The sequence below is a fragment of the Zootoca vivipara genome, chromosome 2 (genome assembly GCF_965207765.1).
Source record: "Zootoca vivipara chromosome 2, rZooViv2.hap1.1, whole genome shotgun sequence".
NCBI lineage: Eukaryota > Metazoa > Chordata > Lepidosauria > Squamata > Lacertidae > Zootoca > Zootoca vivipara.
In genome coordinates, this window is record NC_142584.1 from 37,223,199 (window position 1) to 37,249,691 (window position 26,493).

The 26,493-nt window shown below is 45.1% G+C and overlaps 1 protein-coding gene across 2 annotated transcripts in view; it reads right to left on the bottom strand.

Moving 5' to 3' along the window:
- Positions 1-286: 286 nt before the first annotated feature.
- The window catches only part of PMP22 (peripheral myelin protein 22), a 30,388-nt gene continuing 4,181 nt past the window's right edge, over positions 287-26,493 (bottom strand). For both annotated transcript variants that reach the window (XM_035104666.3, XM_035104667.3), the window contains exons 3-5: positions 25,536-25,635; positions 7,632-7,772; positions 287-2,027 (exon numbers count right to left, since the gene is read on the bottom strand). In XM_035104666.3, coding sequence (XP_034960557.1) covers positions 1,861-2,027; positions 7,632-7,772; positions 25,536-25,635 — 408 coding nt within the window. In that variant the 3' untranslated portion in view covers positions 287-1,860. The remainder of the gene's footprint in view (positions 2,028-7,631; positions 7,773-25,535; positions 25,636-26,493) is intronic.

A 26,493-nucleotide genomic window follows, 5' to 3' on the forward strand; every position in this document is an offset into this window, starting at 1 on the left:
TGACTCAGAATACAAAGAGTTGGAGGTTTTCCTACAGAATGATTCATTGCAAGCAGCTAGTAGATATGCTAGCCCCAAATGGGTACAACCAACAGGTACCCTTCAGATTTTGCTGGGTGCCCATTTTCATCATTCCTGATGACTGACCAAGGGATTTCTAGGCCATCAATTTGGAGGGTGCCATATTGCTTACCCCTGCCTTAAATAAATACATACAGCATCTTATTGTTCTAACCACATCTACATGCGCCCTCCCCAAAGATATACAACCAAAGGCCAAAGCACGTGAGTTATTCTGACTTTTATTTCGTTGCTTCTTAGTCCACACAAGTTGGTATAAAATCAGAAAAGCAAAGCAAAATAATCATATACCGGTAATAATGTCTGGAGTCTTAGCATCAAAAGGCACCGCTTACACATCTACACACGGCTGCCAATACAGTTCATTGCCAGACACACTTTTGGGGACGGGGACACAGAAAAGGGTTACAGAGGAGTTGGAAGGAGAGGGGGATCCTCAAGGTGGCTAGAAGGTTCACTTACGTCCCTCCCGACCACGAAGAAAAAGGAGTGGGGGAGAGAAATACCTTGGTTATAAATGATTTATTAAAAAAAATAGTAATAATAATGATGATAGCAACTTTCCTAAGTACAAAAGCAGTTACAGGCTGTATATATTACACAAGAATTATTTATCATTCCTATTCCTTGGTTTATCTCAAAATCGTTATCTGACTTTCCAGTGAGTAAGGTTAAATGGCTTAGCGATATAAGGAATGGAAAATAGATAGCACCATTTCACAGATTTGGTATTCAATTTTGTAAAAGGGGTTATGGAGAGGGGTGGGGGTCTGGAACTTAGAAGGGTTCCTTGCTTTCCCATACCTTAGCTTATTCTTTCTGCCTATTGTCCCACAACGGGCAAGGTTGTGGGGGGCGACCCACCCTTGACTATGGTAGTTACAAACAAACATGACGGACTTCTTTTTCGTCCCGTGTCTCCCTCAAATGTTTCTTCTTCTTAGCATCAGTGCTCATCTTGGCCATCTCAAAGTACGGAGAAATGGACCTGATTTAACACATGGAAAGGAGCTCTAGCTCTAGGTACCTCCTTTTTCAATAGGGCTGACAACATATCTGTGCTCCCAAGAGCTCCAGTTGTCATACGAAGAGGGGGGTGGGGAGGAGGTGATATTATGCAGCTTCCGGCTGCATCGGTGGGACTATACTTCACATACAACACCTCATCTTGACTACCATCCCAGGGGGTTCTAAAGGTGGGCTCGCCCAGCCATGCCTTCCGCATCATTGACATTCCCCTCCCCTCCCTGCCCTCTTCGTGGCCATTGCAACCCATCTTTTAGTTGACGTGAGCATATGAGGGGCATAAGCAAACATCAGTGCACTGGGTGGCATATCGCACCTATCTGAGGGCCCAGTTTATGGCTCTCGACTTGGCATGTGGCTTGGGGATTGGAAGTGGAGAGCTATGGAGGAGGGATCCATTTGCTTCCACAGCAGGGGAGGGGGGCGGAACGGCACTCTGAATATGCTGTTAGGAGTTAAAGAGTCCTTAGGCACTTTCTTTAGGCTTTAAACATGGCGGCAGGTCAACAAACAAAAGCAAACAGTACTATGTACATATATGTAAAAAGTGTTATAAATAGGTTTTTTTTAAACCATAGATACTATATACATCTTCAATGAACACAGTAACCCTTCTTTCAGTTTGGTTTTTTTTTCCTTTGTTGATATTGTTTTGGTTAACTTCCTTTTTATTTGTTTGTTTCCATTTCCTAACTCGTCAAGGCCCCCTTGTCCTGAGTGCTGTAGTCTCAGCGGCCACCCTCGCTCGACACATCATTCGCGCTTCCTCAGGATGACGTAGATCACCCCACTGATGACAGCCAACGGGAAGGCCACCCAGGCCAGGATGTACGTGAAGCCAAAGGAGAGGTTGTCTGTGTGGAGATGCCAATCTGTATGTCTCGCTGTGAAGATGGTGGCCCCAGACATCACGCATAGACCTGCAAAAGAGAAGCCAACAAAGAATGTAAGCAAGCCCATCCAGGTCCACTATGGAAGATCAAGCTGGGATGTGTCCGTTATAATGAACACCTCTCCTTCTCCACCTAACTCCTTCTGGACTTCCCTACCACAATATTTAACAAGAGCCATCAGCTTGGGGGCCTTTAAACAAACTCATGGAGGACAAGGCTCACCACAGACCTTGACAAGATACGCCTCCAAATGCCAGCGGCTGGGGAGAGAGAGCTGTTGTGCTCATATCCTGCTTAGGAGCACCTCAAGACACCTGGTTTGCTACTGTGACAATAGGATACCAGACAAGGCAGGCCTTTGGCCCAATCCAGCAAGGTTCCTCTTATGTCAAGAAATTTCAGGCTGCAAGCAGGTGTGAGCAGCCTTTTTGCCCCCAAGGGCCAACTGGGCGAGTGCTTGAGCATGTGCGCCTGTGCACACATGCTCTTCTGGCTTTCAACGTATCTCCCTGTTGAGGAAAAGAAACCCAATAGGGAAAGAGACTTTGAAAGCAGGATCACGCAGGTGCCTGCCAAGAAGAGCCTCACTTCAAAAGTTCTGCAAACTCCAAGGCATCACTATCTTTTGCAATTTTATATTCCTCAGTATAAGGACTTTAGTTTTTTTTAATCAGCTTTGAGAAGAGAATTAAATTCATGCAGGATCAGCCTATCCGCCCATCTCCAGAAACACCACATCTTGGATTTATTGTGGTATACAGAACCTAAGTTTTCCTATTACACACACTGAGCTACTGTAGTAACTGCCACCTTAAAAGTTCCTCTTAACTGGAACAAAAAAATGGCCACCAATCCTCTTGTTTGAGCTGGGAGGAGTCTGCAATGCCCAATCAGATCCCAACTGGATCAGCCCTCTCTTCCTACGAAGGACTGCTCCATTGCATTTCAACAGGTACTCTGGTCTGGCTGAGGCCCTACTCTATAATGTACTAGGGAATGACTAATCCTGCCATGCTGCTAATAATTAAAGCAGAGGTTTGTCGTCTTCTTTTCCACTCTGCTGCCTCCAGTACCCTAAGCCCCTGTGATCAAAGCGTGAGCAGGTCAAACCAGGCCCCCTTCCGGCACTAATGCCACTAAGTCCAACATCTTTGTATTGCCACCTCAGCAATACCAGCTCTAGAACTATTTCCTCCCTCCTCCTGAAAAGCTCAGCACCAGCGACTGCCAGGATTACACAATGGCTCTTCTATTCAGTGCCCAGAACAAGGCCTTTCCATTGATCCCAGCAATTCCGCAACCTGCTCAATGTGCCACCAGAGTAGTCTCTGTTCCAAAGCCCTGTGACCTCAGGACCACCTACACCTAACCACAGTGATATTTGAGCTGTTCTCTCCCTCCACACTGCCCCCTTTGTTTGCAGAAAAGTGCAGGAGTGGGAATGTGTTGGATTCAGAAGCTGCTGATGCAGCTCCCATTCTCTGGGCCATCGAGAGGACACCCACAGCCACAGCATCCAGCCCATGGACTGGGAGCATAAGCAATTGTCTCTCACTTTGGGTGGGGTGGGGGTGGGGAGAGCAGGGCAGTCATGCCACAAATCACCTACTGGCACTAGACAAGGGAGTGTGGATTGTTTTATGGGAAGAGCTGGGGAGGAGGGGGAGGAGATAGATGGTGGTGATTTTGTTTCTGCTTGAAGTAACCATTTTTTTTCACTGGACCCCCAAGAAGTGTGGAGGTTGGAGAGAGAAGGCACTTGAAGGGGTAGGGAATTAATACAAACGTCTTCTGTTCCCATCTTGCAAAAGAAAATGGAAAGCTAGTTCCTAGAGACAGTATCTGATGCAATCTCCATGGGAGAACACCCACCGGTGGAGCCAAGGCCACCGGGTTCATCTCTGAACCCGGAATAGAGTTGAAATTCCAGTGCTCAATTGCATCTCTAGCAAAAGGAGGGCACAAACAGAAGAAGTTGGAAGGACTATCCTATATGACAGATGGCACCAGTCAATTGATTTGGGCCCAACATAAAATTTAGCCATCCCATTTCATCCCCCCGCCCTCCAACTTTGAGCATTGGAAGAAACTTCAAAGCAACATATTTGAGCCACTGGAAACACCAGGATAAATTTTGTGTGACTGAAACCTGGTGCTATGGAACATTTGCATTCAAAGTCTAGAACTGGGAACCAAAACACTAGTGTTATTTTAAAAGTCAGTATCTGCCATGCACACAAATTGATCTTGTAATCTGATCCACTTCTGCACACCTCTGCAGGGGGAAAAAACCCTTCAGATTTGATACAGATTCGTAACATGCTGTATTCAGATGCTGATGGCATCAATCAGTTATTGTAAAAAAAAAAAATCTGCATGAAAGTTATTGAATTTGGCATGATAAATCTATTATGAAAGCATATGCTCAAAATTCAGATTTTGTTTTCTAGTTGTTGTTTTTACAAAAAAAAAATGAAACATTTATATAATATCCCTATCCAGGCACACACTAGACATACGTAAGCTACAACACTGTGTAACCATCATGTACTCTCAGACTATTAGACTGAGTTCAGTTTTAATTGCATTTCCTGGATAGTTCACTTGGTTAGAGCATGGTGTTTATAATGCCAATGTTGCAAGTTTGATCCCCTTATGGGACAGCTGCATATTCCTGCATTGCAGGCGGTTAGACTAGATGAACCTCAGGGTCCCTCTCGCTGAAAGACCCACACAAAAAGCAGAAGCACACCTCATATTACCCAGATCCCTGTGACCAGCACCCTGCTCCTTCCAAAGATGCTGGAAAGTTACACATTAAAACCAGCCATATTTAAACTGCAGTTTACAAGCAGCACAGGGCTGAGTCACAGGAAGGAAGGTTGCCTTGGGGGCAAGATCATCTGCAAAGAAAGTGATTGACGGCTTGGAAAATGCTTTCTCATGGACTGGAGAGCAGGGCTGGCTTCCAAATGCTCCACCCAACAGAAACAGAGGTTCCAATTGCTCACACTGCTTTGGCAGGAGAGAATCGGGAAAAACACGAACAGGAGCTATCTTTATGCTGGCTGCTGAGGCTCCTAAACCTTCACAGCTACCAGCAACGGTATATACAAGGTATGGATTAATGTCCATAAAGCCCCAGGAATGTTATGAGGAAATGCAACCCTGACTTTGAAAAAGCAAACCTTTTTGGAGGAATGCAAATTTATCTGAGCACAAGCCAAAACAGCTCCCACTTGGGAGGCTCTTAAACAGACTCTTTCTCTCTCTCTCTAGGAGCCAGGGTGTGGAATGCTCACCCAATGCTAGGCTAAAGTGCAGTGAGATGAGGGACAGGAGAAGAAGCTGCTTGACACAAGAACTATTCAGAAGCACACAGCAGCTCCCTTTCAAGCCTGGTGCTACAGCAGTCAGAACTGTGGACTGAGTGGGTGAATGGCGGTTGATGGTACTTCAGCCCTGGGATAGTGGTTGGCAAGCATGCCACAAGACAAGTCCAAGAGATGGTGCCATTGCAGAAGGCATGGCAGTACAGGTACGCAAGGCAGTCCTGATTAGGACAGTGATGGCCAAACGTGGCCCTCCAGCTGTTTGGGGACTACAATTCCCACCCTCCATGACCACTGGTCCTGTTAGCTAGGGATGATGGGAGTTGTAGTCCCCAAACAGCTGGCAGGTCAAGTTTGGCCATCACTGTCTTAGGAGAGGTCTACTGATCTGGGGGTGGGGGGGACCTGGAAAGTGAAAGTGAAACAGCAGTATGGTGCAGGAGGAACAGGCAAGAGCAGCACAACCCATGCTGGCATGCTCAGTATGTTGCTGGACTCCAGCCGTCCACCATCAACTAGAACAAGCACAAGGGATAATGGATGTTCAAAACCTCTGGAGAGCACCAGGCTGGGGCAAGATTGTAGGCCTTACTGTCAAACCCAGAAATGCTGCCACAGATGAAAGAAGTATGATTCACCCAATATTTATTCCCAAGCCTAGGCTTTTGGCTCACTACACAACAACCTGGTTTACCTCGCAGACATGGAAACCTCTGGGCCCCAAAGCAGCATATAAATAAATGATACCATACCTAACTATACCAGATTGACACCTGCCATTTGTTCATTATGGATGCAAGAAGCCAAGGCTAATGGCAAAAAAAGCACTTGCCAGCCAAGCAGCCTCAAAGGCAGTGCCAATGTAATGTCTTCATGGATCACCGGGACATTTTGCAAAGCTGCTTTCTTCTGAGACCAATGCTTAATTCAAGGTCTACAGCAGGACTGGCCGAATGTTGACCCCCCCCCAGATGTCATTGGCTTCCAACTCCCACCAGCACCCGTCAGCATGGCCAGTGGTCATGGAATATGGGCCACAGGTTCCCTACCCCTGCATTTAAAAAAGCCTCTGGTGTGCTCCATCAGCTGTGGGGGGTGTCCTGTCCATCTAATCTGGAGCGCAGTTCTTATCCCCCATAGAGCTGTGGTGTTGGTTGATTCCCAATTAGGGATGGGGGAACTTCTGGACTTTCAGATGCTGTTGGACTACAACTCCCATCCTCCATGACTACTGGCTGTGCTGGATGAGGCTGATGGAAATTGGAGTCCCGCTACATCTGGAGATGTGCATGTCCAATCTCCAAATAAAAATGGTAAACTCACTAACTTCCCTTTGGGGGAAGGAAATGCCGCTTCAGGGGAGTTCTGCTATTGTTGATGCCCAACCTCCTTTTTAAACTATCTCACTTCTGTGACTTTTAACAGGAGCTTGGAACACAAAACTTTAGTCAACTATGCTTTTCCTGGAAAGTAGACAAGTGTTGAAAAAACCCCTTTGTCTGCTTGAACTGCTGCAGATCAAAAGCAGCAATTTGGCAGATCAAGGTGAACTGAACACAGGAGCACAGCCAGTTGTTGTTCTTTTAAAACGGCAATCTTAAATCAAGCATGCACAATGTTGTTCAATACAACCAGAGAATTCTCGTTGCTTACAATAGTAACATGCCTTTTTCAATAGGAAACATAATTATTAAATTATTAACAATTTAAATTATTAAAATTCACTTGCTAAATGTGCTGTGCTGTCACCTATTTTTTAAAATATATATTTTTAAATATTGAATATCCTATATTCTTTTAAGATGTCTTGCCCCCCCCCTTTTTAGAATGTTGTGTAAGAAATTTAAGAATAAACCTACATTGGTGCCTCGCTAGACGAATTTAATTCGTTCCACGGGTCTTTTCTTATAACAAAAATTCGTCTAGCGAATCCCATAGGAATGCATTGAATTTTTTTGATTTTTTTTTTTTTGCCCATAGGAACGCATTAATTGAATTTCAATGCATTCCTATGGGAAACCGCGATTCGCTAGATGAATTTTTCATAAAACGAATTCGTCTAGCGAGGCAACCTCCGCTTGAAAAATCCTTTCGTTAAGCGGAAATTTTGTTAAGCAAGGCATTCGTTAAGCGAGGCACCACTGTACATACATGGCAGAGCACGTTCTGAATCTTAACCTACAGTAGACTCTTGGCTATTCTGGAGTCTCCTTGCTTTCCATCATTAACCAATGCTCCATCTTGGACAATTTCCCTCGGCAATGTTGCAGGATATGCAGTTCCACTCCCCTTTACTTACCAGCAAGGATCTGGAAAATGCCAGTAAGGTAGAACCGTCCACCCTTAGTGAGAGTGAAGAGCTGGCAGAAGAACAGGAACAAAGACAATACGCTGAAGATGATGGAAAGGCTCATCAGAGCTTGGACAGCCTGCAGCCATTCTGTAAAAAAGAAAAAATGAAGAAGAAAAAACCATTAGGGCAATGCAGACCCAAAGTAGCAGTTCTACAAATTCATCTGCGCAAGGGCAGAAAATTCCCTTCTCTGACTGCTGAACATGAGATAGCAAAGCAGTAAAAAAAAAAAAAAAAGATCCAGTGATTCTCTTTGTATGAAAGCTACAGTACAAATATATTGACTATCATAAACATCTATATCAATTGCAGCCAACATGGTGCCTCCAGAGACTATTGGACTACAGCTCCTCAAATCTCTTACCATTGGCAATGTTGGATAGGAATAATAGGAGTCCAACGAACATTTGGAGGGCATCAGGATAGCTACCCCTGCTATGTGTTAATAGAAGTCAAGTTAATAGAACCTAGCAGTTCGAAAGCACAGAGTGCAAGTAGACGTTTCCGTGCGCTGCTCTGGTTCACCAGAAGTGGCTTAGTCATACTGGCCACATGACCCTCAGCCAGTAAAGCGAGATGAGCGCCACAACCCCAGAGTCGCCCGCGACTGGACCTAACGGGCAGGGATCCCTTTACCTTTACCTTACTTTCAGACTCAGCTGTTGGAGCACATGTTTCTTCCTAGGAAGGTAACCAAGCAGTTTCAGAATTAAGGCACCAAGAGGATCTCTTGCAAATATCATCTCAAGCATACAAGGAGGAAATTCAAGGATGTTTTATAAGTGCTGCTTCTGGGGTGAGCAGGACATGAGCAATTTTCTCTGGCCATTTGTGCCATCTCCAACCAAATCTTCAGTGCTTTTGATCCAATTTTCAGAGGATAAACACGGAAAGTACAACAAGGAGACCACAACTTACTCACTGGCTCACAACTCTCCCAGAACCTAATATAATGAAGCAGCTGTGCATAGCCCCCTTTCTATCATTTCCAGAGCTTGCCTGCAGCTCTTGATATTTTACCTATTTGGCGAGGTTGGAAGTTCCTGGCTGAGTCAAACAAAACTAATTGGCACGATTGCCCTTTTGGGATGCAAAGCAGGGCCAGCTAGAGAGACCTAGAGGATTCAGCCAGCAGTCTGGAGGTTCCCACACCCCAATTTTGTCATGTTCCACAGTCATTTGCTAGACATTATGCCCATGACCCAGATCACTAACCACAGCACTTCATCTGAATGACCTGCAGTTGCTGGGAGAAGAATTGCAGTTTCCAAACCACTGATCTTATCAGTGGCTTGGGGAACTGAACACTTGCAATTTCTCCATAGTAGCAGTGCTTGCAGCAATAGCTAGCAAGAGGGTTTAGAGAAGCAGTTGTGAAATCTCCAGCGGGGGTAGAACAGCAGCTATTTAGAAAGGCCCCAACATTCGACTGGGGTGCTAAGAAAGCTGCAAAAGTCTGAAATAACCAAGCATCGTTAAGTGACAGTCCCGTCCCCATTTGGAACCTTAGGCGAGGCACTTGCAGCACAGCTGTCAAAAGTCAGGCGACTTATAACATGAGCTCAGTCAAAAGGCCATCCTTGATGTGTGAGTCAGAGCTGAACTATTTGCATGCCTTGTGGGCGGGTAAGTGTCCTTGCAAAACAAACACTACAATGAGCACTCCAAATACCACAACAGCTCACTGCTTCACCCCAGGAACCTTTAAATTTCTAATATATAATACAGTTTATTCCAGCAAGCATAAAAGGGAGACGGCAGGGTTGGCTTAAACCAGTGGAACAGCTCCACCTATTTATAGCTCCCCGAAAGTTACCAGACCAAGCAAAGGGATTACTCGACTTGCACATTCAACAGACGGCCTTTCAATGACTAGGCCTCTTACTACTGCTGCTATGTCTAGGAGGCAGAAATCTGCAAACTGGTGGTCTGGCTATTCTAAGGTAGGCTCTGAGAATTTCATCAGAGTCCTCGCAGCTGTTCCACTGGAAGCAAGAGGGGCCTTGCCTCAATAGAGCATCCTTTGGATGAGAGGCTTGTGTGTTGTCAAGTCTGTACCATCTGCTGTCTCTGTCTATGGTGCCCAGGTTCTCTCTGCCTTAGAAGAGTTCCATCCTGACCCACAATGTATCCCATCTTCCTTAGCAAAATATTAAAGATTTGGGCATTGGGAATCTGGGTACGTATTTTATCTAATATTGCCCTAGTTCTTTTGAAGTCACAGTTTTCAAAAGAGATTTTGGCCGTAGCACTTGGTTTCTTAAGCAGAAAATTAAGAAATCCTGATTATTCCCATGTGAACATCTTATTATCTTTAGTTTTAATTTACTGTTACCATCTCTCTCTCCCGGCCCCATTTCAGCTACAACATAAGCTTCTGCAAACAGAAGCCCCGGATATCCCCAAAGCTGAGGTTTTTTAAAAAAATCTTTTCAATAAATGCATTTTTTTATTAAGAAGAAACATAGTAATATTTACTCAGTATATTTAGGCCATAATCCCAAGAGCATTTACTTGGAGGCAAATTTCAGTGTTTCACCATTGAAACTTTTGGATGTTTTCAAGAAGGGCTGTAATTTTTTCTTGATTTTACTGGTTTATGATTTGTGAACTGCTTTGAGGATTTTTGTTTTTGTTTTACAATCAAGCAGTGCATAAATTTTATGAAATAAATCCATAAATATTTCCATTTCACCACTAGAGATACTGCTGTGGAAAGAAGTTAGCCAGCAGCTCAGAAGACAGACTTCAATTATGGCAAGCAGTGGGAAAAGTAGGGCTTGCACTACTAGATAAATCCATTAATAGGGTCGGATAAAAATGGTGAATATTGGACATTCACTGTTCTTGGTGAGTCACAACATTCCCATCCTATGCACACTTATTTGATTTCAGTGAGTCTTATTTCCAACCTAAGTGTGCTTAGGATTTTGCCCCAATCATGTTTGATATTTTACAAAAGCTTGGCAGAGGGTTGGACTGGATGGCCCTTGTGGTCTCTTCCAACTCTATGATTCTATGATTCTAAGGGCTAGCTGTCATTCCAGTATCCCAAATAAATCTCAACTGCCACACGTACATCCTGCTCCCTTAGAACTTCATCTGCAGTCATTCATCCAAGCAGACTGTCTATCACGGGAGAATGGCCCACACCAAAATTAATGGAAGCCAATTCAAACACCACCGAGGACAAATATAATTCACTCTTCCAACAATACCCACTTTTCCAAAAATGTGTAAAAACCACAGGGATATTCCTATGAAATTTCACATATGATAGTATACCTGAGGCTTCTGAAACTCTTGAAGCTATTTCACCATACAATAGAGGATAGAAATATATGAAGTAGTTTCATGCTGAGCAAGCACATTGATCCATTAAGCTCAGCTTTGTCTAGACTTAGTGTCAGTGGCTTCCAAGGACTGAACCAGGGACCTTCAGCATGCAAGGCATGTGATCTACCACTGAGCTACATCCCTTCTCCCAAAAGCTTTTCCCAGATGGAATCCCAAGTCTTCCCACGGGTTCCCTTTTTATTGAACAGGAGCAGTCACTCTGCTGTAGCTATTGCACAGCCAAATGCTGGCGGGTGGGTGCCTCTAAGAAGTTTTGGAAGGATTGCAAAGTGTTGAAATGCAGTGTTTCCAGAAGGGATTGTGACTCGCTTCATGCACACCTGCCTAGAAGCCACTTTTCCATGATGTGATGGGGCAGGGGGAGTGTGAGAGAATGACACAACAGTGTGGGTGGAGAGGATTGCGTGGGGCTTTCCTTCGCCGATGCCTGAAGGCGGGATGCCCATTTTGTGAAAAAGTCCTACATGATCTGCCCCACCCGCAAGTTGCAACTGAACCCCACAATAGTCAGTGGAAGAGGTTTCACTCTTCACACACAGACACACACACCCTTTGAATAAAACTATCCGAGTGGAAGATAACGTTTTTGAGAACATTTAGGTGGTCTAATGAGAAACCCACACGAAGGGTTTCGAATGCTTATTATTTCTTTTAGACTAAAAAAAGAAAAAGGATGAGGAATAAGAACGATATGCACTGTGCAGGTTCTTTCAAGCCCTTTATCACTGTAGGAGCTTTCAAGAATGTAGCCCCAGGCAGAGAAGAGCTATTACAAGTGTCACTAGTGTAAGCAACTAATAAATAAAAGCAACCTGTCTCCAGAATGCAGGCACTCAGAGGAAGAGAGCTGCAGTTAGAAGACTTTACAAGTGCCCCAGTTCTTTAATGACATGGTGTGCTTATTCCCCCCCCACACACACCATGCACCAAGGGTCAAGCACAGAGCAGGGCAGCAGCAATAGGCTAGTGGGAGCCAGTGGGGTGTAGTGGTTACAGTGTGACCTTGGTACAGTCACTGCCTCTCAGCCTAACTTCCTTTGCAGGGGTATTGTGAGGAATAACTGCAGGGGGGGGGAAATGTGTATGCCACCTTGAGCTCCTTGAAGAAAAAGGTAGGATGTAAATGCAAGAACCGAACTAAATGGTTTGAAAGCATGAATGCACATAAAATCATAGAGTTGGAAGAGACCACAAGGGCCATCCAGTCCAACCCCCTGCCAAGCAGGAAACGCCACCAAAGTATTCTTGACATATGCCTGTCAAGCCTCTGCTTAAAGACCTCCAAAGAAGGAGACTCCACCACACTCCATGGCAACAAATTCCACTGCTGAACAGCTCTTACTGTCAGGAAGTTCTTCCTAATGTTTAGGTGGAATCTTCTTTCTTGCAGTTTGAATCCATTGCTCTGTGTCCGCTTCTCTGGAGCAGCAGAAAACAACCTTTCTCCCTCCTCTATATGACATACTTTTATATATTTGAACATGGCTATCATATCACCCCTTAACCTTCTCTTCTCCAGGCTAAACATACCGCTATACTCCTATTGATGCAGCCCAGAATTGCATTGGCTTTTTTAGCTGCTGCATCACACTGTTGACTCATGTCTAGTTTGTGGTCTACCAAGACTCCTAGATCCTTTTCACATGTACTGCTCTCAAGCCAGGTGTCTCCCATCCTGTATTTGTGCCTTTCTTTCTTTCTTTTTTGCCCAAGTGTAGTACTTTACATTTCTCCTTGTTAAAATTCATCTTGTTTGCTTTGGCCCAGTTGTCTAATCTGTTAAGGTCATTTTGAAGTGTGATCCTGTCCTCTGGGGTATTAGCCACCCCTCCCAATTTGGTGTCATCTGCAAACTTGCTCAGGATGCCCTCAAGCCCATCATCCAAGTCATAAAAGACAAACTCGTCCCTTATATGCCCAATTGACTACTGAACTCTGCAAGTGATGGTGGGGTGCTCCTGCAGGCATCATCTTATCAGGAGGCCCATTCCTGATTCCTCAGTGTAGGAATCTGGCCTTTAGCATGGCCACACCTACCCTATGTAATCCCCCCCCCTTTGAACAGTAGACAGTTGCTAACTGTGTTGCTTTTTCACAGCCCCTGCTGAAGACCTTCCTCTTCCAACAAGCCTCTTAAATCAAGATATTCCTCAGTCTGGATCTGTATGGAATTGTTTTTTCTAAAAGATGTTTTTTCTTTCTTTCTGCTTTTATCGCTTGCTGCTTGCTACCCTGAGCTCCCTTTTAGAGGAAGGGCAGAATGCAAGTCAAATAAATGAAGTATAATGGTCTTGATTTCATTCCCTAGCAAATGTGATCAAAGCAGGACCTGAAGTGGGAGTAGGTCTGGGGGGAAACCTCGGCCGGAGATCTCAGAAAGCCTCAACTAACTAAAGCCAACAATACTAAAATGGTAAAGGGCAGCTAATTCAGAGCATGACCTGCAGAGCGAGCAGCTTCAGTTGATGTACACCAGTGGTGCCAGCTGACTTCAGCACATGACAGTGGAAGAAAAACTCCTCTAAATCTTGAGAGGCAGAATAATAAGACTGTCAGAGCAAAAGAACTGGCCTCGGAAGATATAAGAGGCACGTTGATAAGATAAACACAGTACAGCAGTGAGGCAACAGTAGGTGGAAAGAATGTGGCATGCTTGGTCCACTAACAATGGATAGAATGTTGCATATGAATGGAAAATACATAGTAAAAATGGGTATAAACTATATCTGGTAGCCTAAACAGGCTTGGGGGGAGATAACATTAAAACAAATGCAGAAAAGAAGTAAACACCATTCCGCAGCTAAGCTATTCAGAGTAAGTAAGGACGCAGTGAATTCTCTCTAGGGATGGATGCTGTGAGAGGGTTTGGGACATTGTCCTCTCTGAGCATCTAAGCCAGGCATCCCCAAACTTCGGCCCTCCAGGTGTTTTGGACTACAATTCCCATCATCCCTGACCACTGGTCCTCTTAGCTAGGGATCATGGGATCTGGAGGGCCGTAGTTTGGGGATGCCTGATCTAAGCCATCACAAGAGGGCTTCAAGAGGAGTTATGAAAGGAGACCATTTTGATGTTGTATGGTCTCCATTTACAGGCTTTATAAATAAAAATTGTGCACTGCACAAGCCCCCAACAACACGCGCCTCTGTGCGGTGTGGTTACCTTCTTGATTTGTAGCTCTGACTTCCAAAATGTCACTTTGTGGAATCCATTTTATTATTATGCCTGCAAAACTACAGTATACAGCAGGCATCCCCAAACTGCGGCCCTCCAGATGTTATGGCCTACAACTCCCATGATCCCTAGCTAACAGGACCAGTGGTCGGGGAAGGTGGGAATTGTAGTCCAAAACATCTGGAGGGCCGAAGTTTGGGGGTGCCTGGTATACAGTATACATTCGGTTTGTCTTATTTTAACTGCAATATCCACACCATCGTTGGGTCTTTGTTTCTTTAGTGTTTGTATGTCGTTTTTGAAAACACAATGAATATATTTAAAAAGAAAAAACAGAGAAAGTTTGCACTGAATATTTTTCTCACCAAACCTAGCCTTTGCATTAAGAGGACTGCTTTTTCACCGCTGTTTTAACCACACACTGTTAGGGTTGCTAGGTCTGTACACCTTTCCCCCATTCGTGGAACATTGAGACAAGAGCCGCACCTCAACAGCATGTTTTGCATGCAAAGTACCAGGTTCAATCCCCAGCATCTCCAATTAAGACTAGCCAGAAAACCTCGGAGAGCTACTACCAGGCAGTGTCAACCATACTGGGATAGAGGGAGCATTGGTTTGGCAGCCTTGCAGGTTCTTGACTGAACTTGCCGCCTTGCGGAAGCAAATGAAAATACACTGTATAATGAGTGGGCTCATACATGTGATTTGCCCCCCAGCTATCCAACTTTTGAGATTAGCACTTTCAAGATTGTCAAGCAAAAAGATCACACACACAAATCCTTTATACAGCCCATATTTCACAATGTAACATGCACTGTAATGACACTAATTACATGTGCTCACTGAAATAATTATTTTCCTGTTTTCTAGGGGTGTGTGGCAGCTTCAAATGAATTCCAAGCCACACCCAAAGTCTTGGGTGGAGTTCTGGGCTTGACAAACATAAAGATAAGGTGCCCCAAGTTGAAGTGGGAACCCCTAAAGCACCTTGTGGATGAGCCAGTAACTTGGGCGCCACCACCACCCAAAAAATAGAGCAAGCCACATTAAGGAAATGGCAGGGGGGGGGAGGGAGGTCTGTTGTCAATCATGTAATCCAAGGAAATGATTTTACCCAGACCCTCCAATCCCAGTATTTTGGGGGAAGAAAACACAATCTATTTTAGTTTTCCTCAAATCAATTTTAAAGATGGAGCACAAAAACAAGTGGGCCAATTTGGCAGCTTTCTTATTTAAAGGCACCCTCTCTCCTGTCTGCTCTTTTCAGACCAACTGTCCACAAAACACTAGAGAAGCAATTTAGACCAAGGCAGGTTGTTTTTCCAAAGCAGCACATTAGTGCTCCAGTTCCCTCGCTTGTCTCCCCCTGCATTATAAGCCCTCTAGACAAAACCTGGCTCTCTTGCACTTGCAAAACAAAAGAAAATGGCAAGTTGCAGGAATCAGTCATAACTAACTGGTGTGTGGCCTAACCTCGTGGATTTGTGTAACCCAATCTTACAATGGTGCTACTGAGCTAATCTTGTACAGGGCAGCATCTGACTCTAGTTGGGCGGCTGGATGGAGGTAAGATGCAATGTGTGGAGGCTGCAACAATAACAGCTGGGAGGTCTTTTGCCATGGAGGGACCAAGTCACTGACAGGGGTCCCATTTTTCTGGGACTGTGCCATTTTGACAGCAGGTAGGACATCACATATTTGAGGGATGAGGAAGCTTTGGCCCTCCAGATGTTGCTGAACGACAATTCCCATCAGTGCCAGCAAGCATGGCCAATGGCCAGAAATGATGGGATTTGCATCCTGTGTTCTTTTATATTCTGTTGGAAGCTGCCCAGAGTGACTGGGGCAACCCAGTCAGATGGGCAGGGTACAAGTAATAAATTGTTATTGTCGTTCAGCAACATCTGGGGAACCAAAACTTTCCCACACCTGAATATTTGAATGCCTCCACCTGCATAAATCCCACCCAAAGAGTTTCGGCATGCTGAGGAAGAGGACCCACGGTGGGAGCTTTAACTTAAAGCACTACATTACCAGGATCATATCATGCCCCCACAATGCATCACTGTGTCCGCTGCAGTCTCCCAGCGATGCCGTCATGCCCCTAAATACCATCAGCAAGAGGCTGGCCTCTAGCTCAGACTCCCATCTAGGTATATTCCAAGAATGATGTAAGACTTTCGCTATCTAAGCAGGCGGAGAGAATTAGATGTGGGAGGCCTTTCAGTTGCCTGTTTTGACCTGTAATTTTAGCAGCGTTTTCTTTTTCCTAGATGTATTTATATATTACGGTCATGAGGTCCAAGCCAAAAGGGCAACCGTGCCATTTAAGAAAGAAAGAAAAATAAGGGCGATATCTTTTTGTTCTGTTTGCTATCTTGCAGTACCAGGCTCTCAGGCAGATTTCACAGAGACCTGAAATTAACAGACTTGAATTCTTTACTAGTGAGGAGGGGGCAGAGAAGCCATAAATTGAGATTCTTCTAACGAAAGAATGACAAGAATGCACTTGGGCCCTCTCAGGCTCTTTATGCAGAGGCTGCTTGCATTTGCAAATACACAAGATTTCTAGTCGATTGCAAAGCTTTTTGCTTTTTTTTTTTTAGGGCAGGGGGGAGAGGTGTCTTCGCCTGCATGTCCTAATAATAATAATAATAATAATAATAATAATAATAATAATAATTTATTATTTATACCCTGCCCATCTGCCCGGGTTCCCCCAGCCACTCTGGGCGGCTTCCAACAAAATATTAAAATACAGAAACCCATCAAACATTAAAAGCTTCCCTAAACAGGGCTGCCTTAAGATACCTTCTAATGGTTTGGAAATTGTTATTCTCTTTGACCTCTGGTGGGAGGGCATTCCACAGGGTGGGTGCCACTACCAAGAAGGCCCTCTGCCTGGTTCCCTATAACTTGGCTTCTCGTAGCGAGGGAACAGCCAGAAGTTCCTCGGCGCTGGACCTCAATGTCCGGGCAGAACGATGGAGGTGGAGACGCTCCTTCAGGGATACTGGACCGAGGCCGTTTAGGGCTTTAAAGGTCAGCACCAACACTTTGAATTGTGCTCGGAAACGTACTGGGAGCCAATGTAGGTCTTTCAGGACCTGTGTTATGTGGTCTCGGCGGCCGCTCCCAGTCAGCAGTCTAGCTGCCGCATTCACTTACGTGCTCCCTGCCTGGTGGCTTCTCCAACAAGCAAGGTAAGCATTTCCAAAGAGGAGAACATCCCAAGGAGATGTTTGGCATGCCTTGCATTTTTCTCCTGCCTAATTCTAATGCCTCTTAGGCTCCGTTGCAATGCTTCAGGGCATTTGCAGAATACTTCATGGTACTCCTAGGAGACATAATAATCCTTGGCTGAGAAAGCATCCCACCCGGAAAATCACACACACACACACACCAATTTATAGTGCTGCCCCTGACTTTTCCTTATCGGGCTGGACATGCAGCCAGCGCTTTGCCTGGAACAGGGATATTGTGATGGGAGAATCTGCAAACAAAGCAGGGCTGCTAAAACCCCATTTCTTGAGGTCACGGGTGTGATATTCCTAAACCACAACTCGCATCAGTCCTAGAAAGCATAGCCAATGGCCAGGAATTGTGCGAGCCGTAGTTCAGCAACACCTGGTGGGCCAAAGGTTCCTCAACTCTGGTTCAAGAGCTCCAGGGAACTAGGAAGCATAAGAGGAACCCATCAAAGGGCACTGATAGGTCAAGCAGAAGAATCCTGCTTCCCACAGCGGCCAACCAATGCTTCTGGAGAAACCGCAAACAGGACATGAAGGCAATAACCAGCACTGAGATGTTGAATACATCCCTCATGCAACTAAAAGTCATTGACAAGGCTTTTCCTCCATGCATTTGCCTGGTCTTCCTTGAAGGTGACCTAAGCTAGTGACTGGCACCCAATCTTGGGGCATCAAAGTCCATGAATTCATCATGCAAAGAGGTGTCTCCACCTGCCTGTTTGTATTAAGCACTGAAGCAGTCAGCTGTTTCCTTATATTCCACTCTCAATTCCGTGATGTGTGGGAATCCAGTTCTGCACAGAAGCAGAGCGACCTGATTACCAGGGCAGTATGCTCGCCAAATTTGTGGCAGTGCTCCTCTGCCTTTAAAAAGCTGCAGGACAAACAGAGATTCAACAGATGCTGTTTCACCATCTCCGCATTGGGGGGACGGGACAAGAACCCTGTCAGGAAAAATATGGTCATCCTATGCACTGGCAGAAGCTAGCCTAATCCTGTCCTGAGTACAAACTAAAGCAGATTCAGGGGCAGAGATATTTCTATTTAGGGCTATGCATCATCATCAAAACAAATTCCAATCTAAACAGGTTCTGTATTCGCGGCAGCAGCCTGCCATGAAGAAATTCAAATAGATGCAATGACCTGCAATGAAATTGCACCTGATGGATTTCCGCTTGTTATGCAAACTAATAAAGGCATAGCATGTTTATCAGGGGGGAAATATGGCAAACAAGCATCATTCAGTCCTGTGCTCACAGTGCAGAAACAGGGTTGATGAGAAGAGGTAGCACACCTAGCTCCTACCGGTAGGTCTTGTCAAGGCTTTCAGCAATCCCAAGACTCTGGATTCTGCAGCCATGTTGAGAATGCAAGAACACTAAGAAGAGAAGAGGTGTGTGTGTGTGTGTGTGTGTGTGTGTGTGTGTGTGTGTGTCCCTAGAAATGTAATTTGAAAAATGCTATATGGGCTTGATCAAGAGGCTGCAGTGGCATCACTTCAACAGAGAATCTGACAGATATTGATTTTGGTACGAGTGGGATTCAGTCCTGAATTCCTTAGATAAGTCTGCACGAGGAATGTCTGGCAGGACAAACTAAACTATGACCAGAACATTTGAACATGCAATGACCACATTGATCAGGTAATTGAGGAGTTGTCCTTACTGGGGAAAATGTGCTCAGATCAAACAAGCTGGTCCCAGACATGAAAGGCTAGGGGAGGAGGGCATCCTGCTATCATGGTGCCATGTTCTGATGCCACTCTCCAGCTATCATCACCAGATGTTCTCAGCCTTAGCAAGCAGGGGTGTTGCCACTCAAAGGACCTTCCAGTGGACAGAATTTAACCTCCACTAAGAACATAGGGAGCTGCCCTATATCAAGTCAGACCATTGGTCCATCTAGTTTAGTACTGTCTGCACAGACTGGCAGCAGCTTTCCACAGTTTTGGTCAGGGGACATTCCCAGCCCTAGCTGGAGATGCTGGGGTCTGAAACTGTGACCTTCTGCACGCAAGACAGATAGATGCTCAACCACTCAACCAAAGAGCTACATTCCTTCTCCTGTGAACTAGTCCTGTATTGAAGAGATAAGTCAGGAAAGGTGTGTAGGAAAGGTGTGTTCAATCCACAATATCTGAAATGTGCACTCAATCCGACCACATTGCTTAATTCTGTAACTCCCCCTCTCCCAGTGTAGAATTCAGTCTTCTGAAAATGTTCTGCTAGAAGCAAGGATACCAATTGTGTTAGGTGAGGAAAGGCAGGTGTAGACTTTTGAAAGACCACAGTCAGCAACTCTTTCTTGACCTGGGACTTTTGCATTGCTGCGGCAGCCCTGCTGGGTGTTGGCAACTGCCTCAGTTTCCCCCTTGTATAGAATAAGTACAGTGCTGCCACTGATGATGTTTTGTGGGGAAGGGTGGTTTTTTTAAAAAAAAAAGGTATGTGAATGAAAAGCACACCTGGTAAAATCCATTACCCATAGTGCTCAATAGCAAAAATAAAATAAAAAAACCTACAGGCCACAGATCCGGAGACAAGAAGGTGATACTATTATTAATGCACACTCACAAACTTCTCATGGCACATTTGTGGTTGACAAGGGAAACCAAGGCGGCTTCCCCATAGCACATCTGCAGATAAATCACTTGAAACAGTTCCAGATTCACAGCAGCTTCTTGAAAAGGGGTGCTCTGGATTACCAGAATGTATATGGATACCACAATTGCCCCTGGGAATTCTGCCAGCTTTGCATTGGGGAATGGGCTGTGGTGTCGTCAGTACCAGATCTATATCAGCTTACACCACGTATGAGCTGGCAAAGGGTATAGGTACTCCTCACAGAATGAACTACAATTCTGTCCGCTTTGTGTTGGCCATGAACTGAGGATAGTAAAACACACCTAGCCATTCCTCGCGGCCTTTCTGCACCTCACCTATAAGCATCTAGTGGCTTGTTCTTCTCCAAGCCTCCAAATGAGAGGCTATGCTTAGTAAGCATGGAACCACATCCCAGGACGTGAGGACTGACTGGTCACTTATACCCATTAAGTGAAGTAGGGGTGATCACCTCCCTCTGTGGTCCATGCAATATGTACACACACACACACACACACACACACACACACACACACACACTGGGTGGATGCACTGCCATGTGCCTTGCATGCATCGGGAAGGAGATGCAATATGTCTCGGCAGCAACCAGCTCTCAGGGTGCTGGAGGAGTTTGGGTTTATTACAGGGTGGAACAGAAAACACTCAGTGTTCCGAGAGACTTGTGGTATTCTAGCCTCCAATACAATGGCAGCCTTAGGCACCAGTGCAAGATTGTGAGCCTCATTGTTGCAGCTGAGAGCATAACAGTGTCAAAGTGAAGATGATGACAAAGTAACAGAAATAAGGAGGCAGAGAAAAGTAATCCAAGTTTTGTTATGGGCCACCCTCCTGTTTTCACGATTTACTTATCCAAAACAAAAGCCAAGAGATAGCTCAATCAGTAGGGCATGGGACTCTTAATCTCAGAGTTGTGGGTTTGAACCCTGGGTTGGGCAAAAGATTCCTGCATTGCAGTTGGCCCCTTCCAACTCTACAATTCTTTATTTAATTGTGGTTATCCTTTGGGATAAGAAATGTACTTCTTTTCCATAAGTTGGTGAAATCTGGAACATCCACCACTATAAATTTACACGGCTAATAATAGTTTAGCCTTCCCCTGCTGCGCTAACAGGCACCCCCGATTTGCAGGACATAATTAAGAAGGACATCTTTTATTGGAAACACAAACACAGCCAAATTCCGCCATGCATGAGCGACTCTGAAACGGCTTGCCTACCCTGCACATATAGCTGTGCCGAAACTAATGCCTCTGAATGCTGATTAAGGATATCGCTGCAGCCGTGTAAATCTGCCACATTGTTACACAGATGTACCCAGGCACTTGCATATGGAGGCTGGCACCACTAGGGGCCAGCAGAGAGGCACAAAACAGCACCATCCACACACACCCATTTTGCAGAGTTTGCTCTTCTGGGGAAAAGAGCAGCCGTGGGCCTTGAAGCTTTCAGCATAGTTTAACATTCCAGCAGAAGCTTCCACGCTGAGCTCCCACAACAGCTACTGGATACCTAGGGGGTCTTTTAAACCCAGGGTATCACAGAGCTCCAGCGTAAAATATACTGCAGCGATTTAGAAGGTCACACCAGTTCCTTCATAAACTTCCCACAGAGCAAAAGCAGCTCATTGTTTGCAACACACATGCTCCCGTTCACTGGAGTCAAAGATTCTAGAGAGACATGCTACAGCTGAGAAAATGCTGCCAGACGTATGTTCGTATGGACATGCCACACGAGTGAGAGAAGAATAGAGGTCCATATTTAAAAACAAAAGCAAGCAAGCAGTCACTGTCCCAAACTATGCAAGTAGGCAACCATGTCTCACCCTTCCCAAGCCTCAGGTCTCCAACTCATCTTGTACGGGTATGGGAAACTCTGGTGCCCTCCAGACATTGGCAGACCACAGCCCCCATCAGCCCCAGCCAACATGTCAAATGGTCTGGGATGATTGGCAGGGCCGTCTCAAGCACGTCGGGTGCCCTGGCGCCGTGGTGCAGTGATCGCTCCGGTGCCCCCGCCCCGCTCCTTGTCATGGCTGGTGGGTGGATGCGGCTCTGCCGCACGGCGCCCCCCTACCGGGCCGGCGCACGGCGCCACCCAGACTACCCCTAGAGTTGGCCCTGATGATAGGAGTCAGGGTTCAACTACACCTGGAGGTCCATAGGTTGTATGGAAATGCCAACCAGTTTTAAAATTCTGCTTCTATCCTTTCTTCCTTATTTTTCATATTTTATATACCAGTTAATACTGTCATTTCCAAGCAGTATATAAGAGGGATACATGAAGGATACAACACAAAAGCAATTTAAAATGGGGGGGGGAATCTCACTTAAAATGCCCACCGATTTGTTTTTAGAAGTCTTCACTAAGTGCCAGAAGTTGACATCAAACAGGCACCTTCCCTGTTCAACTGGCAGGGAGTTCCACAGAATTGAACCCACAATACTGAACACTCCTGGTGGAAGTGAGCTATGCATCTGAGCCATGGAGAATCACTAACTGTGACTCCCCGGAAGACCTCAGTGATCACACTGGATATAAGGGACTGAGCAGTCTTCAGGGTATCCTGGGCCAAGTTGTTAAGGACCTTATAAATGAATACAAGAAGCTTGAACTTCCACAATACTAAAAAGGTAAAGGGTAAAGGGACCCCTGACCATTAGGTCCAGTCGTGACCAACTCTGGGGTTGCGCGCTCATCTCGCATTATTGGCCGAGGGAGTCGGCATATAGCTTCCAGGTCATGTGGCCAGCATGACAAAGCCGCTTCTGGCAATCCAGAGCAGCACATGGAAACACCGTTTACCTTCCCGCTGTAGCGGTTCCTATTTATCTACTTGCATTTTGATGTGCTTTCGAACTGCTAGGTTGGCAGGAGCTGGGACCAAGCAATGGGAGCTCACCCCGTCACAGGGATTCGAACCGCCGACCTTCTGATCAGCAAGCCCTAGGCTCAGTGGTTTAACCACAGCGCCACCTGCACAATTATCATTTTTAATTCCCTGAACGCCTACCTGGGTGATGTGTGGAGGGAATGCACTCCAGTTGCTATCAGGCACTGGTTCCTAGATTTACTCCACCAGTGGCCAGTCCCACTGATTGTCACAACTCATGGGATTTTCAGCTCCCGTGAAAACACCAAGTATCATACTACCAGAGTAAGCTGTTCTAAACTAAGAACAAAAAATGATGGCCCACTGAACAACCACAATTTTAATATTAACTCTTAATTATTACATAAATAAACACTCAATTTCAAGGCACTGATTTGAGAACATTTCAACTTTGGAAAAAAATGTGCCTGGAGGGGATACAGAAGTGGAGCAACTCACATTGCATGACTATGCCTAAAGAAATGCTTTGGGACTGGACTCCTAGTGACTCATTGAGAAGATACTCAAAGTGGCCAAGTTATGACTGGAGGAAATCTGCTCTTCAGTAGCTATGATGGAATAAGGAACATCTGTAATCACTAAGTGCCCTCAAAGCCTCATGACCTTAGGAGACTATGTGATGTAGGAGGCGACAACAACTATGATATGGATTTGGCACTTGGTGCCATTTCCTTAGGGCATCCTCAGAACAGAAGCAAGCCACAAGTAGAATGGTGGGAATCTTTGCCACACCCTAAGAAAAAACTGGAGAGGTCACTGCAATTTTGAAACACTCTATCAGCAACTAAGGACCAGCGTCAAACAGCCCAAACCTATGTATGTTTATTCAGATTAGTTCTCTCTGGTAAGGGGGTATAGGATTGCAGCCTACAGCAGCTCCAAATCTGCTAAGAAATTCCAGGACTTGAGCTGGGTAGAAGAACAATCTTAGGAGAGTAATTATTTACAAACCGAAATGGAAAAGGGCTCAGTTTGGGTCATAACTCCAAAACGGTTTCTCCCTCTCCACCTTCTTCCATGGACAAAATTCAACTTCTGCTTACATCATCTAGGTTGAAGATTTTAACTCTGGAGAATGGGAGATGCTTTGCTCCAACACAGTGCAGCTGCAAATCTACAAGTACGTAGGGATAGTCTTGCTGTATCATACCAAACATTCACCTACTCCAATGCTGCAAAAGAATCATGATTGCCTTTACGATAAGCCTTTCTCCATAGCATTAACATCTAATTAGTTAATAATAATGTCAGTGGTTTAAATTGTCTTGAGTGCAGAAGATTTATTCACCAACTTCTGAATGACCCAACTCCTGAGTTGTGGAAACAGGATACCTCTAGCCATTAAGCTATGGAAGTATTTTGCTACAAGCCAACGTGAGATGTGTGAACAAGCTGTAGCAGTGATAGTAACAAATACAAATCAACTGCAAGCAAAAAAGTAAGCAGAAATGTTTGGATACTTAGAGATTGGGGGGGCGGGGAACCAGCAGCAACTTTGTGCCAAGTTAGGAAAGTTCCCAACTTACATTTCCACTGGGACTTCCTTTAACATGGATCCTCAGTTTACCTATTAACAGCTTCTACAGCTTAATCCAATGCATGTCCACTGACCAGTTAAGACCCCTACTGTGCAAAATAGGGCTTCCTCAAAGGTTAGTGTGCACAGGACTGCAGCCTTAATGTGCCAAATAGGTTACAGTTCTTACTAGCTTATCTTCAAAACACAACTGTGATCCAGCCTGTAGAACATTCCTACCCACAGAGCTGTCCATTATGCTACTAAGAGTGTGCCACCCATACAGGTTTTATTCACAGCCAAGACTCAAAACGCAGCAAGGGAGTCTAGGTTTCAAATTTTAACATAAGCTTATGTCAAGTAGTGAGCAGGTGAGTAGGCAGAAGCGGGTGGGTAGGCAGCCAGAGTACATCATACACAAGATTATGTTTCAAGCAGCCACCTCTGGATTAACCATTCATGGATAATAATAGGCAACAGAAGGGGAAGAATCATAGCTCAGTGGTTGACCACATGATTTGCATATTAAATGTCATGGGTTCAATCCCTGGCATCTCCAGGTAGAGCAGAATCCATGAAGCCTTGAAGATGTGCTCCAAGGGTAGACAATACCAAGCCAGATGGACCAATGGACTGACTCAGTATAAGGCAGTTTCACACATTCCTGTAAGTTCACGTGATTTTAGAGAATGGTGGGCCAATTCTTTCTTTCTCTTGTTACATATTGGACTCTAGGTTTTCTGAAAGGCTTGGCAAGAAGTCAGAAGATGTAGGTCCTTAGAATCATAGAGTTGGAAGAGACCCCAAGGGTCATCAATGCAGGAATCTCAGCTAAAGCATCCATGGCAGATGACCATCCCTTGAGCAACATGTGCTAAACAATGAGGAGAACATTGCAAGACACACAGACACTCACTGATGGGACTAGGGTTTCGCCCAAACTGCACTCAGAGCAAGCCCTAAGGACTAGCTCATTGTCAAATCTATTTCCAAAAAATGTATCATAGGAGGCAAAGTGAAGAAAAGGTGACAGAATCCTCACCATTTGTGGACGATGTAGAGCAATGAAACGAACTCAGGGATCCCTGGAGGGTGCAGTTCTGCCAAAGGTCTGATGTGTGCCCATTCCCAATGAGCCATTGCTGAAAGAGAAGGACAGAACACAGTGAGGGGGGGGAGTCTAAGAGGAGCAGGGCCACATAAACTAAGCACTCAGAGAAACCATGGACCACTAAAACTGATCCATTGCCTGATGCAAGTTCATCCGCATGTCTGTTCTTGCTTTGTTCTTAAGAACTGAAATGAATCCCTGGGCAGTAAAGAGGCGAGGCACTTTAAGCTTTCTAAACACACACACACACACACACACACACACACACACACACACACACACCACCTTTGTGCATAACTAAAAGCTTATTTCTGGGGAAGGCACACAAAAACACACACAATCCTATTTAAATTGACAAAGAAATAAAGAAAAAGTGCTTCGTACTTTCATTCTTTGCATCCATTGCAAAAGGGGAGAGGGAGAGAGAGAGAGTTCAAAGAAAAAACAAACACCTCTCTCTTTAAGCCTTTGCCAAATCCACAGGGAAAGGGAAATCCAGTTCCCCAAGACTCACCTCCCAGTGGCAGACTACAAAAACAGGTCTTCATGCACTCCCAAAACATCCCTTTACTGTTTTTTCTTTTTTTTTTTAATAAGACCTTCTTGAAAAGCATGCAAATGAAACAAGCCTACAGTAAACAACTGCTCACACAACTGATTACAATCAGGCATTCATTGACACACCTCTGCCTAAGGTAACAGATTAGTTAACAGATAGATATGGAAATGTGAATGCATCCAGCAGCATGCCGGTAGTAATTCTTCTCCTGGATGCTGAATATGTAGTGGCTGACTGTATAGGCAAGTCACTTAATGGAGAGGGAAATGTGCTCTGTAGATTTTCAGGCTCTTTCTCTTCCCTAGAACTTAAAACCAGTTCTGGGACAGA